Consider the following 18,038-nt stretch of genomic DNA (forward strand, 5'->3'; position numbering starts at 1 on the left):
AATATTCGAATTGTTTCGAATACACAGTTTCGAAGCGAATACGAATAAAACATATATAATATTCGAGTAATAATCGAAAGTTTCGAATATTCGCGCACCCCTACGCGAGCACTTCCTGCGACACAGCAGAAATGCGGCGTAACCGAGAAGGCTGCAGCTCGCGCTGAACACAAATTTCATATTAGGGAGTGTTGTAATCGTCAGTGCTTATTTTACGCGAATCTGTGCTTCTGTTTATTTCTCGCAGTCATCTGATAACCGCACTGCCGATGTTAGCTGCTGACTGCGCAACTTTGCAAAGTGCCATCGGTGGGGGCGAGGGGGGAAATAGTTGTGAAAGAGGGGTCCGCGGTGGTGAAGAGGAGCCCCGAAGCGGCGCCAAGTAAATCGATGACACCGGAATGAAAACTGGTGGGGTTAGACATATACTGCTTTGCAGTAAAAACTCCCTATCTGTCTTTGCACAGCCACCAGTCCACCTTCTGTAGTTTATCTTGCCGCTTCCGGCAACGCTGCAGAACCCAGCAGCGGCAGCGCTCCCCCAAACCCTAATAGAAACTATGGCGCTCACGGAGAGTCGTTGTCCACAAGGCCCCGTTTCTGGAGCAATCTGGGGACTGCCCAGTACAGTGGTACGCGCTGGTCGCGTAAATTGCTACGGTATACTTAGAAACCGTGCAACAGGTCCTGCACAAGTTTGACGTCCGAATAGTGCGTCGACGAAGTTGGGCTCTTGGTAGAGGCGTACCACGTGGTTTTCACTTCTTGATGGCTTAGCTAGAACGCAAACGTTTCCGTTGGGTAGCGCGTTGACCACCCAAGCTGCACATCTATTGGACTTCAGCTTCCGTGTAGGCAGTATCCCAGCAACAGGGACTGTGGTACCTGCCACAAGCAGTTGCAGTGGGTATGATGTGGACGTTTTAGGTTATAGTCTACACCAGTAGAGCACTCGACGGAAAACAGGGCCAAAAGGCTCCAGATCGTGCTCTTATCTGACAAGAATATGCTTGGGGATCTTTTGCATATTATATACCTTCAACCAACAAATTGTCGCACGTGGTGGTACATTATTGGGAAGAGCTAAGCAAGAATAGTAGCCGCACGGAAAAGTAATTTATTTTCACCTGATGCTCTTCACTTCGGTACGCTGGTAATGGCTGTAGAAGATATCCCGACGCCAGCGATAGTTCCCGTCGCAGGCACGGACCGGTGTAGGCTGTCATACCCAAAGTTTCATTTTGGTTGGTCTGGTAAGTTGCCCCGAAGAACCTGTTACCATCACCAGGCCAACTATTTTAAAAACCAGGAGCCGTTGAAAAAGTCGGCGTAGACCAATGGTCTCTTCGCTGATATACATTGCGTTCGATCAAGAGGGACGGTTCTGCCACGCACAAAATAGCCCAATTGGAAATGCTCGCGTGACCTCAATATATATTCAGGCCACTCTAGAGACATTTTGCAGGTGCCCAGACATACTTTGCGCAAGCAGAAACCTCGTCCATATAAAGAGGAAGTCCGAAACGCTTTTGAAGGGTTAAATAAAAATGCTCGAAAACCACAGCCCTTCCACCCAATCCAGAGAGAAGTCCAGCGCCAATCCTTTTGACATATCATGGCATTCTGCAACATCAACGTTTAAGTCGCCGCTCTATTCCTCCGCCGCACAAACACCTAAACAAAGAGGAGACACTAGAATGGATCCTGCTGCAGACAAACACGTACCCACATCTCAGGCTCCTGTACTCGATATACCCTGCAGTCTGCCCGTGAAATCAATGCCCACTATGCGGTAGAGAAAAAGCTACTCTTTACCACGTCACATGGGCCTGTCAAAGATCTATTTTTTGCCATCAATAAAGTTCTTGCTTCTTTGCTTCCTTGAGTGAAGCTGGCGGTCAGGTTGGATTTGCGATGCTGTGGTTTGGCTATATTGGGTACCTTTTCTATTGAACTAAATAACAGCGGCCCGATTCCTGTTGTCACAGCGCAGGCTGTAGTGCGCCGCATAGGTGGAAGAGCGAAGAGAGCGCGGCATGCGCAATCTCAGACGGGAGAGAGATACCGCGAATGGCGAAGAGGATACACGAGTCGAGGAAGAGGTGGCAGAGGTTGAGAGGAGTGTTAGGCAGGCTGTAACCATACCCCCTCCGCAAATGGTTATTCTTCACTGGACAAAAGGCAATTTTGGAAAGCCAGCTTACAAAAACCAGGCTTACACTGGCTCCCTCAAGTCAAAGTCACCTCTAAACTCAAATATATTGCTGGGAAGCCGTCTTATAATAAAATATGGAGGCCCCATTATGTTGTAGCGTGAGCTACACTGGCCGAGGTTGCGCAGTTTCGTGCGGCTCCTGAAGAGCCGTGCTGCGCATGCGCGAGGAGCAGTGACATCACACTGCGCACAGAACGTTGCTCGCCGCCCGGCGCCTCTCACACACCCCACGCGCCAAGCGTCTTCGGCGACCTCCTTTCCGCTCTTGGCGGCCCGGTCCAGTTGATGATCATGCGAGTGGTGGCCGGTTGTGGAACTGATGGCTCCTGCGTCGCAGCAACACCGGCGTGCGCTGGTGAACCAGCTTAGATCTGGGGCGATTGGTGACGCTGCGCCAGAGCCGCTTGATAAATATACATGTGTCACATAAAGCGCATACCGTGTGATGTCATTGAAGCAGCAGTAAGCATGATAATCAAGCTAATCCTGGACAGCCAGGAAAGCTAAGAATAACCAGCTGAACCTTAGCTCACGCTACGTGTATCGTAGCATAGGCGACGTAAGTCACTGCTAATTTTTTAACGAATTTTCCCATACGCTGAACAAACGCCGCGGAGCAAACTTCTGCCACAGGAGCGAGACGCTAGAATCCTGCCCATATACAGCTTTTCTGTAAAATAAATATGCTAGTCGAGCAGGCACATTTGGCACGAGTGTGGTTTACTTGTGTGCTTTGATATTTACATTTCTAAGGGACAGTTCCGGATTGACCACTAATTTTAGGAGCGGATCGTTATATTAGATACCGATCGGCATGGTCGATATTGACTGGTACGAAAGCTGTGTTCCATGCCATCAGTCACACGTCGCACTGCGAGCGAAGGGAAGATGACGAGATTGAGTATTTCATTCACCTCCGCCTACCGAGCCATTTCAGGGCGCGCTCGGTCCCATTGGCGCCGGCTGCGATGGGGATGGTCGCCGTCTATAAAACTAGTTGTGGACTGGAGGTTCCGCAGGCGCGATGGGACGCGGGGCCTGACGAAGGTCTGCTTTCGATACAAGCCGGCAGCCGAAGCAGACGTACGCTTGCTCATCATTGCCCTTTCTGTCTACCCCTCGCGCCCTTCTCCCGGCCTGGGCAGTTCTAGACCTTGTCGGAATTTTCAGTGATTGAGAGAGGCACCCGATGCGCTTTTTTGGAAAGCCAATAAACGTCGAGTTTGGCCATTTATGTGTCCTGGGCGTTTCTGGCGGTTTTGTGAACTACACCTGTTGGCGGTCCGTGGTGCATTTCAGCGGAGCTAGCATTGCGGCGTCTCCAGAGCGAGGTTGGTCGCAGCGAAAACCTTAACCCCCGCACAGTTAGATATCAAACTAATACATTGATAAACTCCCTGTGTAGAATCTATAGTCGGTTGATACATCTGCCCTTCTCAAACCTGTTTACATTACCATGCATGTACTATGGGATTACTCTGGCGTTTTCTTTGGTGGTATCTCTAAATTAGTTAAAAAATCTGTTCTCATGGAGGCTAAAAGAAATACTCCCCTATGTCCGAGATTTCGGTGCATGTTAAATATACCCAGGTGGTAAAAATTAATCCGGAGCCCTTCACTACGGCGCGCCTCCTCAAGCGTCGGCGCGAGTTAAACCGCACAATAAATCAGTTAGGTAATCTGAGCATACCTTCGGCAAGCTTTTTCATAGTAAAAGCCGCCACGGTTATGTCGTAGTATCCTACGAATTTCATTCTCTTAATTGTGCTTAGTACCTTTTCCTCGCCAGGCTTAGTTAGTTTAGAAATTCATGTGCCAAGCTTGTTCGTTTATTCATGTATTCTTGCCCATCGTTTCTTAAGCGAGAATTCGCAAAGGAACTTTTCTTTGCTGTGGTTTTCCCGTTCATTTTGCAGCCTTCCCCGACGAGAGCAGGATTTCGCCACCCTGGTTTACACTAGTAAAACACTACATCCCATGACCCATGTCCGAACTCTTTACTCTCAGTCCCCTAGCAGCTCTCTAAAACGCTTAGCACTAGACTTCCCTACAGCGACGTAACTTTAGCGTTACGGAAAAGCAGCGGAAAAGTGCGAAGCGGATATGTGCCGCGTTGTTCCTCGACGTTAAAGGGGCCTACGATAACGTGGAGCACGATGCGATTCTCAAAGTACTGCAGGCTGTGGGGCTCGGTGGCCGGGTCTACCAGTGGATACGGAACTACCTAAAAGAGAGGTCATTCTTTGTTATGACTGCAGATGGGCCGACATCAGCTCACTATACTCACCGTGGTGTTCCCCAAGGAGGCGTCCTGAGCCCTACACTGTTCAACCTTACACTAATTGGCCTGATTTCTCGCCTTCCAAGGAGGGTTCACGTGTCGATATACGCCGATGATATATGTGTTTGGGCAGATGGCGTGACTCGTCGGCATGTGCGCGCCCGACTGCAAAATGCCGCAGACTTGACGACCTCATATCTACACGGACAAGGGTTGGAACTATCCAGCAGCAAATGCGCCGTGCTTCCGTTTACACGAAAGCCTATGTATGCATACCCTTTGTATATTAATGGTGAAAGGGTGTCTTATGTGAGAAATCACAAGTTTCTCGGCATAGTTGTCGACAGAGGCCTTTCTTGGAGCGCTCATGTTAACGTTCTAAAGAAGAGGCTCTCTGCAGTGGTGCATGTGCTCAAACTCATCGGCGGCAAGACGTGGGGAACACCACTGAAGTCGATGTTACAGCTCTACAACGTGCTGTTCTTGGGCTATCTGCGATACAGTGCCCCTGTCCTTTATGGAGCGTGCCGCACAACTACTCGGGCACTTCAGGGTATTCAAGCTCAGGCCCTGCGAACCTGTCTTGGACTACCACGATGTACGTCCACAGCAGCGACCATTGCCCTGGCTGGAAATCACCCTTTGGCAACCTTTGTGGACGTCGAAATACTCAGGACACATATCAGGCACCTCGCCCGTCTACCTGATCATCACCTCGCGGGAATACCAGCGACCCGTCCCCGGGCGTCGTTCGCAAGGGTGGTAGCTGCCCACAACACCAGTGTTCCATCGAACTACACGCCGGCGATGAGACCGCTCGTTCCGCTGTGGTGTGTGATGCAGCCCCGAGTGTGCCTAGATATCCCAGGAGTGACAAAAAAACGTGATCTTCCAAATCCGGCCCTGCAACAGCTCGCTTTGACGTACATGCACGAGACATACAGTGACCGAACCCATGTATACACTGATGGCTCGGTAACATCGTCGGGTTCTGCCGGAGCTGTTGTTATACCACGACTGTCACTGTGCAACAAATTCAAGATAGCCAATCTTACGACATCCACGGCTACAGAACTTACGGCCATCCGTAGCGCTCTTCACACCATCGAGCAAAGTTCGTGCCGCAGATGGGCTATCTTCTGTGATTCGAAGCCTGCACTTCAGTCACTCCAGTCAGCGCTGTGCCGGGGACCTCACGAACAGCTCCTGACAGAAATAAGAATGGTATACGACCGTGCTGCCCAGGCGGGTCATGATGTCACCCTACAGTGGCTTCCTAGCCACTGCGGCATTGTCGGCAACGAAAGTGCGGACGCTGCCGCCAGGCTGGCGCATCAAACAGCGACAACTGTACTCATCCCATTGTCTAGGACGGACGCAGCTAGGGTCCTCCGCATTCTTGCCCGGGAAACAGCTATCTCCCAATGGTCTCCAGAAGATTTCACATGCGCACGCATTGGTGCCTTTGACCCGCACCTGCAACGTCCCCTTCCACTAGGCCTCCCACGGTCTGACGCAACTCTTCTTTGCCGTCTCTGGCTGGGGGTGGCATTCACAAATGCTTACTCGTACTTAATAGGAATGGCAGCAAGGGCGGAGTGCGAAACGTGCGGCACATCGGAGACGATACGCCACGTTTTATGCGAGTGCCGACGCTACTCGGCAGAAAGAAAAAAGCTGTCGTCAGCTTTGAGGAACCTGGACTCTCGGCGGCCATTTTCGGAGGGAAAGATTCTGTGCCACTGGCCTTCTCAGTCATCCGCTCAGAAGGCGACTAAGGAACTATTACGTTTTCTACGGGCGACGAACTTGAACACTAGGCTATAGACTGAGAGCATCCAGTGTCAATCGCTGTCAGTGCCTCAGTGCTGGGCATACGTGCCTGGTCCAACTTTTCCTCTTTTTTTTCCTCTCTCTTTTTTGCCCATTTCCCCTTTCCCACGTGCAGGATAGCAAACTAGGCTCTAGCCAGGTTAACTTTCCTGCCTTTCTTCTACATTCTTCCTTCCTTCCTTAGTGGAGCTCGCAGGCATTTAGAGAGGTATAATAGGATTACGCAAAGAGGTAGAGAGAGAGATCACTTTATTGAGCCTTAACTGGGTTCACGGGAGCGGTGTGGCCGTCGGTTTGAGGCCGGCGGCGACGTTGTCAGTGCGGGTGACCAGAAGTATCTGCACCTCTCGGTCCGACCTGCCCAGCGTTCCCTCCCACTGCTCGTCACTAAGTATGCAGGGAAAGGGATCTTGAGGGCAGGCCCACATAGAATGGGCCTGTGTGGCTGGGTCCCCACAGTGTGGACAGTTTGGCGAGGGGAATTGCGAGGGGTGAGTGTGATGCAGTAGTGCTGAGCAGGCCAAACAGTTTGTCTGCAGGAGTTGCCATAAGCGCTCCTGATGGTTGGTTAGGTCAGGGTGGGCAGGAGGGTATCGACGGCGAGAGAGGCGGTGATGCGTGGTTATATCGAGGAAGGTGATTTTTATTTATTTATTTACAGATACTTCAAAGACCCCAATGGGTGGGGTTTTACATGAGGGGTTTTACATTAAGGGATCCCTGGCTGACCTGGCGCTGTGGTAGGGGACGAGGCTGGCACCGGCACGGATGGTCAATCCTCGTGCTGCATTGTGCGCTGCCTCATTGCCTCTCAAACCAGTGTGCGCTGGGGTCCAGACGATGTCCACCAGGGAGGAGAATTTTGGACGCCACGGACGATATGTACCCCGCGGGCGAAGTTTTTCATGGCCGTTTTCGAATCGGTGATTATAATTGTAGGTGCCGGCCGAATTTAAAGTGCGAGCGCTATTGCCACATCCTCTGCCGCTGCAGGGGTGCTTGTGCGGACGGTTAGAGAGTTCACAGGGGGGTCATTCGGGCTATTAATAGCGGCGAGGGCAAAGGCGTCGTGATGGCGGTATTTTGCCGCATCCACATACATATAGTAAGGTGAACTGTTTTTATGTGTTTGAAAAGCGGGCGTATTCTGAGGTATCCGGCATCGAGAAAGTAGAGAACGTAGGGCTAGATTCTTGTTCCACAAAGAGATCACAGGGAGTGTTGAAGAATTGTTAGCATTTGCTGAATGATAGCGTCGGTAATGACAAAGCTAAGCCCCTCCTAAAGGTAGTAAAGTCTGTCCCGGATATATCGAGCCCGGGTATATCGAATTACTGCATATATCGAATACTCCAAACTTCGCCTTGGAAATCCGATGCCAAAGTGTAGCGCTGTTGTACGCATGTATCGAACTCCCGATCACGCGCACATTCTATATGTCGAACGCCGTGCCTTAAGTGCCCCTACAAGTGCGCTTCTACGCATGGGCTGGATGCGATGATGATGATGATGATGATGATGATGATGACTTCTCGCGTATGGTGTCGCTTGGGTGGTCTTCAATACTTACTAGGAAACCCTATGCCTTCAATGCCTGTTCAACCTGCTCGATGGGCTAGCATGGGGATAGCGTCATGACAACGATAACGCAGGGTTTGATTGGGTGAGAAAGGAGAAGGGGAAACCAACGAAAGGTGTTGTGACCCAGCGGTTGCTCTGCTGGCATGGAGACCGGTGCCGCGTGGTGTGCGTTTGTTTTGTTCGCGGGGGCGTGTATTCTGATCCATGAGCGCCAAAACAACGGGAGAATTAGGATTTAGCGACGTATGCGGACATCATTGACGGGTAGAGGCCCATGAAAAGTAGTCCGCGGTTGCCGAGGTTTTGAATGCCTCGCAGCACCTTATAGCACGACACTGCGCAACAAGCTGACGTAAGGCGAAGGTAGCGCAGCCCAGCCGTTTTGGAGCGTGTCGTGTGCGTGTTCCTGCAGCTGGTTTAGCAAAGAGGCTTCGTTGCGGCAACAGACGAGAGAGCGGTGCTCGCACACCGAAGACGACGGCGTTGAGTGCCTCGACAGTGATTTAGAGAGCTGTCAGCATTCTCATTCGCGTTTCCGGAGGCCGCAGCAGCACGTAACTTCGGAAGCGTAGACGAAAACGCGCAGCCTGTGGCGAATCGCAACGATACAGCGATCACGGCAGGGACCTCTGATGCCGTAGCGGCACTGACGACGTTACCAACGGCTACGGCAGCCGAGCTTCCGTCAGCATTCAGCGTAATTCGCGGCCATAGAGGCGCAAGGAACGGCGCCTGGATTTTTCGTTTGAGCGGCGTTAGTAAGCGTAAAGACAGTTTGGTGAACTTCATGGCGCAGAAGATAAATCAAGCGAAGGTTACGGACGTTCCTCGCGTTAAACATTGCGGTGGTTTTTACACCGTGTTTCGTATTTCCCGTGCTTTGAGAAAAAAATGCGGATGGTGTCGCTTGTCGCGATCTGGGAAATTTCTCACTGACGTGCGGCGTCATCAGATAAGCATCAGATGGGCATATTTTATATCTAGAATTATCGATATATCAAACTTTTAGCGATCCCCTTAGAGTTCAATATACCCAGGATCGACATTATAACGTTAGTCATGAACTTGTACCTACAGAGGTGAAGATATTGGCAGTTTCTACAATAATGTCCAATCAGCGATTAGCAATACGGTAAAGAACAGCACGCGATGGGGACGAAGACTTTAAGGTAAAAGTGAGAAAGGTGATAAAAGGTGAAGGAGCAGCGGCACACCTCGGAACAAGTAGTCGGTCGATGTGATGCACGAGTTGTATTTGCGGAGCGCAATAATAGGAGGAAATAAGCACGACCTTTCGATTGATCACGTGACTTACTGGGCAAGGAAACGGCGACAATTACACGTTTTATAACACCATAAGAACGTTTTCCCCCGAGTAAGTCATTCACAGGGCCCTGTTTAGCCGGTAAGTATTTACACGGTCTGCAGCCTTGATGTCGTTATTAATCTGCGGTTTATTTATATGCATGCAACACATGTTCTCTTTGTGAATAGGCGTCACCGCAAGAACTTGTGGGTAAGCCAGATGAGGAAGACCGAGTTTCCGCTGACGTTTTTAATATCAACTTCGGTTTTATGCTCAAATGCATTGCTGGGGAGAGTGTTCTAGGGGAAATATAAGCAGCTCCATGTTAGTGTTTCAAGATCCTGGGACCTTTTAAAGGAGCCATGAAGACAAAATACAAGTTTGTGTTATTCGAAAGATTTCGTGTTTTATAGTGCCCCCAGCGCTTGTCCGAATGCAAACGACGCTTTTTTCACTGAGAATTCTCAGCAGAAAAAGCTTAAATTGATTAATTAAAATTAATCAATTTAAGTTAGAAGTTTGATTTTCCCGCTAAATCGTGCGTTTTTTTGGCCCGCAATGACATCACAGACCACCCTGCAGCCTAGGGTCCCTTGATTCACGCGTCCGCCGTACAGGGTGGAGACACGTATACGCTGGCGCCGCCATTTTGTTTCGCTCGCTCGCCGCCGAAGCAAGTCATTGTATAAAAACCGCGCTAAAATTATCGCCGCAACGCGGTTAACTGGCGAAGTTTGAATCATCGCATCTTTTTCGCGTTGCTGGGTCTCGTGGGAAACGAAAAGAACAACGCGTTGAGCACGTTGACCCAATTGCAGCCGCAGGGGACCGTTCAAAGGGTGTCTCCACCCCTGTACGCAACACTGGTATCCTGGAATCGAGGTATTCGCGCGTTTGTTTACGTTATTAAACCTAGATGGCGCCACCATACCGTGGCAAGCCGTTTTCTGTCTTCGGTTTTTTTCTTTTTTGACCGTATTTAAATCTGGCTTATTTTTGTTCTGAGAGAAAATCGTTTCGTGAAACAGTGCTCGCTCGACAAATATGGTTCGTTGCGTCAATCAATCGGCCAGTGTCGTGTGAAATAACCCCAAAGCCCCGCAGTTCTGTGCAGCTAAACAAGCATAGTGCGCGCAGTACCAACGTCAGTACGCATCGGTACTTCTATGTTTACATGTGCTTTCGTAACTTACACTGTTTGTCCCATCATTCTTACGGCTTTAAAAAGAATGTGCCCTAAATTTAAAAATAGCTCATTCAGCAAGCTTATAAACTCTGCCTAATTTGCGTTTGCTTTTGCCGCCCTCCACCAATCGCAGAGCTGTCTCATGTGACATCATAGGTTCTGTTGCGGGAAATGAGCTAGTGGGTCGCATGGCCATTCCCTTTTTTCCTAATTATGCAGCTTATTTAAGCGAAGTTTACGTTAAAAGTAGTGCCAGTATGATTCTAACGAGACAATCTTTTTAATGAACCAAACTTGTGTTTTCTCTTCATGGCTCCTTTAATGCTAAAGTATCCACAGCCTAATGTGGTAAAAAAACTGCATCGTTGAGGTAGGATGGCAAGAAAAATAGCCAACTGCGCAAACAGCAAAAACACCTTAGAACAAATCTCAAGGTGACGTCCAAACCCTTAGGAAGATTCATTCAACAAAGTGAACTAATGCCTTTGAAAAGCAGATGTGGCATATTCCCCCCTGGGGGGCAACTGAACCTGGGCCTTTGGAACGTGAGGCGCATCTGCACGTGGCTGGCTGACTAAGGACGTGCTTAGTGCATGCATCATTAGGCACATGTGGCGCCATCAATAGAGAGGAGGTGCACCGCACGTGACGCCATGTGCGGGAAACCGGTGCACCCCAGTTACTACGTAGAACACTGATTCCTGGGAACCAGTGCTGGGAAGTGGCGCCACCAGTCTCCATACCAAAGAAAGAAATTTCCACCGTCCTTCGTGACGTAAAGTTCTTCGATGTCGGATGAATCACCAGTTTCTGCTCAAACTATGCTGGGTACACCTTGTATATGTGTTAACAGGGTCGAAGGAAAAACACGAAGAATGCTGCCCAAAGACGAAGGAAAGCCAAGAAAGACACAATGCATGAGTATAAAAGTCTTCGAAGAGTATCAGCAGGCAAAGCCATAAGGCTTTTACCTTCTGTGCACGTAAACCGATTTGAGTACAACGAGGAAATTTATCAATCTAGCAAAGCTTGGATTGTGTTCGAAAGCATCTACGTTGGTAGGGTAAGAACATGCCAAGAAAGGCAGTTGATATGTGTAACTGTATTACAACAAGCAATAAAGGGGGATACACACAGCACAATGCAGAAAAAGGAGTTCACTAAGTTTTCCTGCTAATACGCCTGAAGTCGGTGCACAAGCTGAATTAGAAAAATTGAACTTCCACCGGCCCGATTAAAATTTTTATACATCAACGTTATTTGCCGTTCGTAAATATATTTTGTACCCATCCTTTTACACAGCATACGAGAAGAGAAAGAAATTCGTATTCACCTTTCAGACAAACTTCATCCGTTCAGGGAGACAAACGACACTTTGTTCGCTATTGTCAGCCTCTGGCCGATGAAGGAGCAGGAGTCCACTTCACTGACGAAATCTTATCAACCGCAGTCGCATTCCGACCCACGAATCGGACAAAGACATTTTACGCCTCCGTCTGGGTTTTCTGGGTTCAATAGTCGCTTGCAATTCAAACATAAAGGCTCCTTCAGATAAAAGATACTGAGGGGCCGTGTAGCGTCTAGGTAATCACGAGTTTCCCTGATATGCCGGAACTCTGAGCCGTATGAAGTAGACAACGCCGTGAACTGAACAATAAGTCTACTGCGACAAGGGGGCACGTTCAGACTGCCCGCTTCACATTGTATTCACCTTTTGTCTAGGCGTCATCTGCCGCCTGCGTAAAAAGAAGTATTGGAAACCACGCACCGGATGCTATGGGTGAGTAATTTTCAAAGCAGCAATTTAATATCTGGAAAGGCAAATAAGAAAAATGCTAGAGGCATTTTTTATATGTTTGTAAGTTTGTTTCGTATCGTCCAAATAAACTTACGTGATAAAACAAACTGCTGTGATTCCAATCTTCACGGTAAATTTGGGGGCGCTCTTCCAGTTAGCTTTAGTTTTATATGGTAAATTCACCCTAGCATTTAGCTGTTACATGAATACAACATTGTCAATGATAATACTCAGTGCATTTCATACATTTCGGCTCATTACACCTTGCTGCACTGCGGGAAAGCTCTCTTATGTCGGTAAAACTATAATGAGTAGTATAAATTCGTTTTCCGTAGGTAAATCCAGCAATCTCTCCGAAAACAACCCATTCAGGGATTGGCAAAAAGGATAAAGGGCTCAGGCATTTCTGTTAGAGCAAAATCTAAAAAAAAGAGCTACCTTCACTTCAAACTGGGTTGTTTTTGGTCAAACCACAATTTATTTTTCACTAAAAACTAGAACCCATGTGATGTAGGCGTTTGAACCACACGAACCTCCTTGGCTCGCTCCGTTTTCTCCGGCGAACAACCACGCACGCGCACAGGTTTATTTATTTATTACTATAAAGGATCATGTGCCTTTCAAAGAGGAATTAAAGGTATAAAACGATAATATACGCAACATCTGTCGACTTGTATAAAATAGACGCCGAAAAGCACTTTGTGCAGCTGAGAGTGTAGCTAAGTCACTGCTGCAGGGAAACGCTGGCGAATTTAGTGCCGCGTCTCGCTGCCGCTGATACCGCTTGACGCTGCCTCTCGCTGTTGCGGAGAGGGAGGAATCAAGGTCTTTATTGCGCAGTAGACTTGCGGAAGATTCCTCATTTCAGGAACCCTGAAGCCCGTTAGGCGTCTTAGGTTCTCATCAAGAGCCACAGCTGGTTGCCAGGATCCGAGCTCGGCAGCACTCTGGACAGAAGATAATGTAAAAACGCTAAGTGACAGCCTAACAGCGGCAGTCACAGAATCTGCAGCAGCTGCGGGTGGAGCAGCATGCAGGAAAGAAACGGGAAAACTGACTAATAAAACGACACAACAAATTGTCAAACGCAAGAGCACGAAATTGTCGAGTACTGTGGATCAAATTGAGTGAGCAAAACTGTATAAATTAACAGAAGTAAAGCAAACGACATTTGTGCTTATAGCTTGGCAGTAATCGAGGTAACGCTGCTAATTGGAGGACGTTGAAAGCAATTAAGATGAGGCTTGCCATCGGCAAAGACAGAGTGTACGCGCTCAAAGACGAGCAGGGCAACATTAGGTACAACATGGACGAAATATTAAAGGTAGCAGAACGATTCTACGTCAACTCGTATGCCAGCGACGTTAGATCAGGGGAAACTACTGAGAGTACAAGCTCAAGTTGGGGTGTTCCACTAGTTACTAAGGGGGAAGTAGGATATGCTCTCAAGGAGATGAAAAGAGGAAAAGCTGCAGCGCCCACTGCATAACGGTGGATCTTTTGAAGGAGGGAGGATATGTAGCACTGGAAAAGCTTGCTGCGCTGTTTTCACAATGCTTGAGGACTCAAGAAGTGCCCATAGCCTACAAAAGCGCCAACATTATTCTGTTTCATAAAAAGACAGATACCAAGGACCATGAGAATTACAGACCCATCAGCCTACTCTCAGTTGTTTACAAACTGTTTACCAATGTTATAGTTAACGCCTGGATTCCCAACCACCCAGAAAGCAGGCTGTGTTTAGAAAGGCGTACTCAACCATGGATACCATCCATGTTGTCAATCAAGTGATAGAAATATCCGCTGGATACACTAAACCCCTTTACATGGCATTTATAGACAATGAGAAAGCTTTTGACACAGTAGAAAGCGCCGCGGTGCTAAAGGCATTGAAGGACCAGAGAACAGAAGAGACCTACATAAGAACTGCAGACGATCTATGTAAGGAACGTACGGGCAGGATAACACTTCACAAGCAAAGCTTAAATTCCCCATCCGAAAGAGAGTAAGACAGGGAGACACTATCTCGCAAAAACGCTTCATAGCATGTCTGGAAGGGGTATTCAGAAAGCTTAATTGGGAAAACACGGGATTAAAGATGAACGGAGAATACTTGAATAATTTGAAGTTCGCAGAAGACGTAGTATTGCCGAGTGAGACTGCAGAACATCGCCAAAAAGTGCTTGAGGAACTACAATGAAAAAGCATGGCCGTGGGACTAAAAATAAATGTCAATATATTTAAACTAATGAGCAATGAGCATTCCGTAAGCACCCTCTTCAGCTTAGGACACGAAGCGCTAGAAGTACAAGAATAGAACTACCTTGGACAGATGGTTAGTGCTGACCCCAACCACGACAGAGATATCCGGTGCAGTAGAGGTATGGGCTGGGAAGCACTCAGCAAGCACTCCTAAATAATTAAAAGTAAGCTACGTATCTCACTCAAAAGAAAAATATACACCCAGTGCATACTGCCTGTGATGACATTCGGAGCAGAAACTTGACACCTTACTAAACAAATGAAAGGAAACTTAAATCGGATCAACGTGCCATGGAACGAATAATGATAGGAATAATAGCTTAGGGACAGGAAACGAGCTTCCTGGATCAGGGAAGAAACTCGAGTAGATGATATCATAGTACAAGTAAAGAAGAAGAAATGGAGTTGGGCTGGCCAAGTAGTGAGACGATTCGACAACCGGTGGACAATTAGGTAGCAGAGTGGATACTAGGACATGGTTCTAGAAGAAGGGGAAGGCCATTAACACGATGGAGGGCTGAAATACGGAGGTTGGGTGGCGAGCAGTGGACTCGAGCGGCGCAGGACAGAAGCTGTTGGAAGTCAATGGGAGATGTTTGCGCCCTGCAACATTTGGGCCTAAGTAGTCTGTTGATGATTATGATCCCTGGTACATGCTTGTAGTCACGGCACGCTTTTCGCGCGATGAGCCAAGTAATACGTCGAATATTAAAACGCAGTAGGGCGATGAACAATAATAAATGGCTGCAGGTTGAGGGCATCGCTACTATCAGTAGTCCTGTTTTTAGATTTGCCCTCCTGAAGATATGCGATTTCGCCGTTCAATTTCATCCAGCCACGTGCATGAGCCCAGGCTCCGTAAGTGCCGCCAGGTGGCACTGTTACACCCTTTATTCTAGCGTGCCCTGATGTGTTTTGATGGCAACTGTGTCGTACGGTGCTGCGATGGCCGGAATTGCTCCGCCGCCAGAAGTGGGCCGCATTCTCGCGTTATCTACTTGCGGTGCTTGGCTCTGCTTGCAAACAAGCACGCGTTCGGAGGCTCGTTTTACCGAGCTTGAACAAAGATGAACGCGATTGCTTAAATGCTTAACAAGAAAACCAATATCGACTGCCTCGAGAGAATTCAAAGAAGAGCCATCCGCTCTATTTATAATATGTACGGGCGAACAGACCCCGTTTCTGCCCTCATGGAAAGACATGGTATCCCAACATTAGAATCCCGACGTAAATCAGTTCGGCTAAAATTACTCTATCAATTAGTTAACCGGAAGCTTTTATTTGATTCCAGCCCCTACATTAGTCTCCTGGCAACACGGCACGGTCGTAATTTACATGCCCTTGCCTTAACTCCATATTTCGCCAAAACTAATCTTTTCAAATTTTTGTTTTTTTCACGCACGATCAGTGAGTGGAACAAGCTACCGCTTGCCGCCCTCCTGTCGACAGATTCTGTTGACGCGCATGTCTTCCTGGTGACGTGAAAATGATTTGCAGTTGTCTTATCCACTGTTTCATTGTGTTTTTGCATTGCTTTACTTCAGTGCCATGTTTCTCTTGCCCCCCCCCCCCTTTTTTTTTTGAAAAATGTAAGTCATGTAATCCCGCTTAATTCATTGTTGTATGTGTGGGATGTTAGGCTTGATTGCCTTTTCTTATTCTTTTTTTTTGTTTATTGCCTGTACCACTCCTGCTTTGGCTTCATGCCTGCAGTTTCTTGTAAATAAATAAACAGTGAATCAAGTGCGTAATTATAGGCTGGCAGCAATCGCTAAACGCTAGAGATTAATCATAAATTTCACTACCTTGAAAGGGAATACCGTTTGAAATGCAGAAAATTGTAGATGTGAAGAAAGCGGAACATCCTTTTTGTTATCTTCCCGTGCCGCTGTAGTCCAAACTTCAGGCCTGTCCAAGTATTTGCGAGATACAAATAAACGTGAAGTTTTATGCATGAGAATGCACAGACGTAACGTAGGGAAAGTCCAATAGACGCATTTTAGCAGTTATGCACAGAAATGAATTATGATTAAGACTAAGCGCTTGCGAAATATGTGCACACAGTGACCCCTATTGAACTGCCGTTTAATTGCACCAGAAGTGGAAAATAAGGGTTATTTAAATCTTACTTTTGGAAAAATAGCATTATAACTCTCAAAGCATAGTGAAAAACAATTCACAATCTAAAACAACAGTAAAACCCCTCATCTTAAAAAACATTTCTTGATATTTCGCTTACTTGGAACTCAATGAGATCCCAAAGCGAGCGGCTTACTATGGCGTACCATTTCTCTCTGCAGTATACGTTACAATCGCCGGTCGTATCCAGTGGGAGCATAGCAACCGCCCACACCTTTCTTCTTCGAACATAGTAAACTTCCCGTCCTGTTTGCTTCACCTCTATGTGAGCCATCAGTCTCTTTGCTCTCTGGGGTGAACGCCATGCGGTGCCGATTGAGAATGGTTTTCAACAGCAGGGCAGCCAATTGTCTGATATTCATTATCTTGTATGCAGCTCAATCAACCGAAGGATTTCGAGAAGACAACATTCGGGACTTTCTTCGTCACATTTCTGAAAATATACCACATTTCACCAATGATAAGCTGCTACTGCTTCTGGACTACTTGAATTCAGTTGGGGCAACATGTGAAGCAGAACTATACAAAATAAACGAAAAGGACCTTGGCGAGCATGTTGGAGCAATGGAGGCCAAGCTGATTATGCAGTACTTAACAGCAAACGGTAAGTACTCATTTCACGCCTCTCCCGCTGTTCGGAGAAAACCTTTTATTGGGAAATTAGCCCGTATAATTAGCTTCAAGATTGGAAAGTGTGGTGTCGCGTCGGGGACGGCCCCGAAGGGCGAAGCAGGTACGCCCGAGTCGAAGAGTCAAGCCAAAAGAGCCTAATTTATTCAGTCACGTGAAATATGCACCCAGGGGTTAGCCCCCTGGTGGTAGAATCAGTTGACATCAAAACCGCAACCGAAACTGAAAACCCGGAAACTACATTATCCTTCCCTTAATTTTTTTTGTACTTCCTCCCCCCTTATGTATATAAAAAAAAGACCAGAATCAGCAAATAAAACTCCCATACCCTACACAAATAACTGCCACAGTCCACACACTGCACTGTTTCACTTTATGTTTTTCTTCTTGTCCCTATCGGCGCACTCGTATTCGACGGCCTGGATCTTGGGCTTGCTCTGTTTGTCGACCTTCTCGGCGTCTCCCTGGAGCTTGTCGGCTTCGTCGGCTTTTTTGGAGTCTTCCTCGGGCTTGCCAGCTTTTCCTTTTGAACCTCCGGCACCTGAACCTCTTGAGATTCACTTGTGCTCTCCTCAAGTTCCGAAGAGTTTTCTCGTAATTGCTCTCGAAGATCTGCTAGTTGCGATTTTAGCTGCCGCATCTCCTCTGCCAGCTGGGATTCTCTACGTCTGCTCTGTGCTAGCTCTGATACGAACAGGGAAAATAAGCTGTCATTCACCTTGACATCACAGTAGCATTCTTGGCGCGTTGACGTCGCATGGTTACCGAGCTGGTTGACGACGACGACGTCCTGCTCGTCGTCGGGTG

The 18,038-nt window shown here is 47.8% G+C and overlaps 2 protein-coding genes across 2 annotated transcripts in view; one reads left to right on the forward strand and one right to left on the reverse strand.

Moving 5' to 3' along the window:
- The window catches only part of LOC144148636 (uncharacterized), a 145,725-nt gene extending 133,908 nt beyond the window's left edge, over positions 1-11,817 (reverse strand). Inside the window, exon 1 of the mRNA XM_077680147.1 lies at positions 11,736-11,817. The gene's annotated coding sequence lies outside the window, so the exon portion shown is untranslated. The remainder of the gene's footprint in view (positions 1-11,735) is intronic.
- A 232-nt stretch (positions 11,818-12,049) lies between these two features.
- LOC144148637 (uncharacterized) overlaps positions 12,050-18,038 on the forward strand; it is a 47,159-nt gene continuing 41,170 nt past the window's right edge. Inside the window, exons 1-2 of the mRNA XM_077680148.1 lie at positions 12,050-12,182; positions 16,978-17,205. Coding sequence (XP_077536274.1) covers positions 12,179-12,182; positions 16,978-17,205 — 232 coding nt within the window. The 5' untranslated portion in view covers positions 12,050-12,178. The remainder of the gene's footprint in view (positions 12,183-16,977; positions 17,206-18,038) is intronic.

The sequence above is a fragment of the Haemaphysalis longicornis genome, unplaced genomic scaffold (assembly GCF_048455015.1).
Source record: "Haemaphysalis longicornis isolate Haplotype H1 unplaced genomic scaffold, Haemaphysalis longicornis Haplotype H1 scaffold_8, whole genome shotgun sequence".
NCBI lineage: Eukaryota > Metazoa > Arthropoda > Arachnida > Ixodida > Ixodidae > Haemaphysalis > Haemaphysalis longicornis.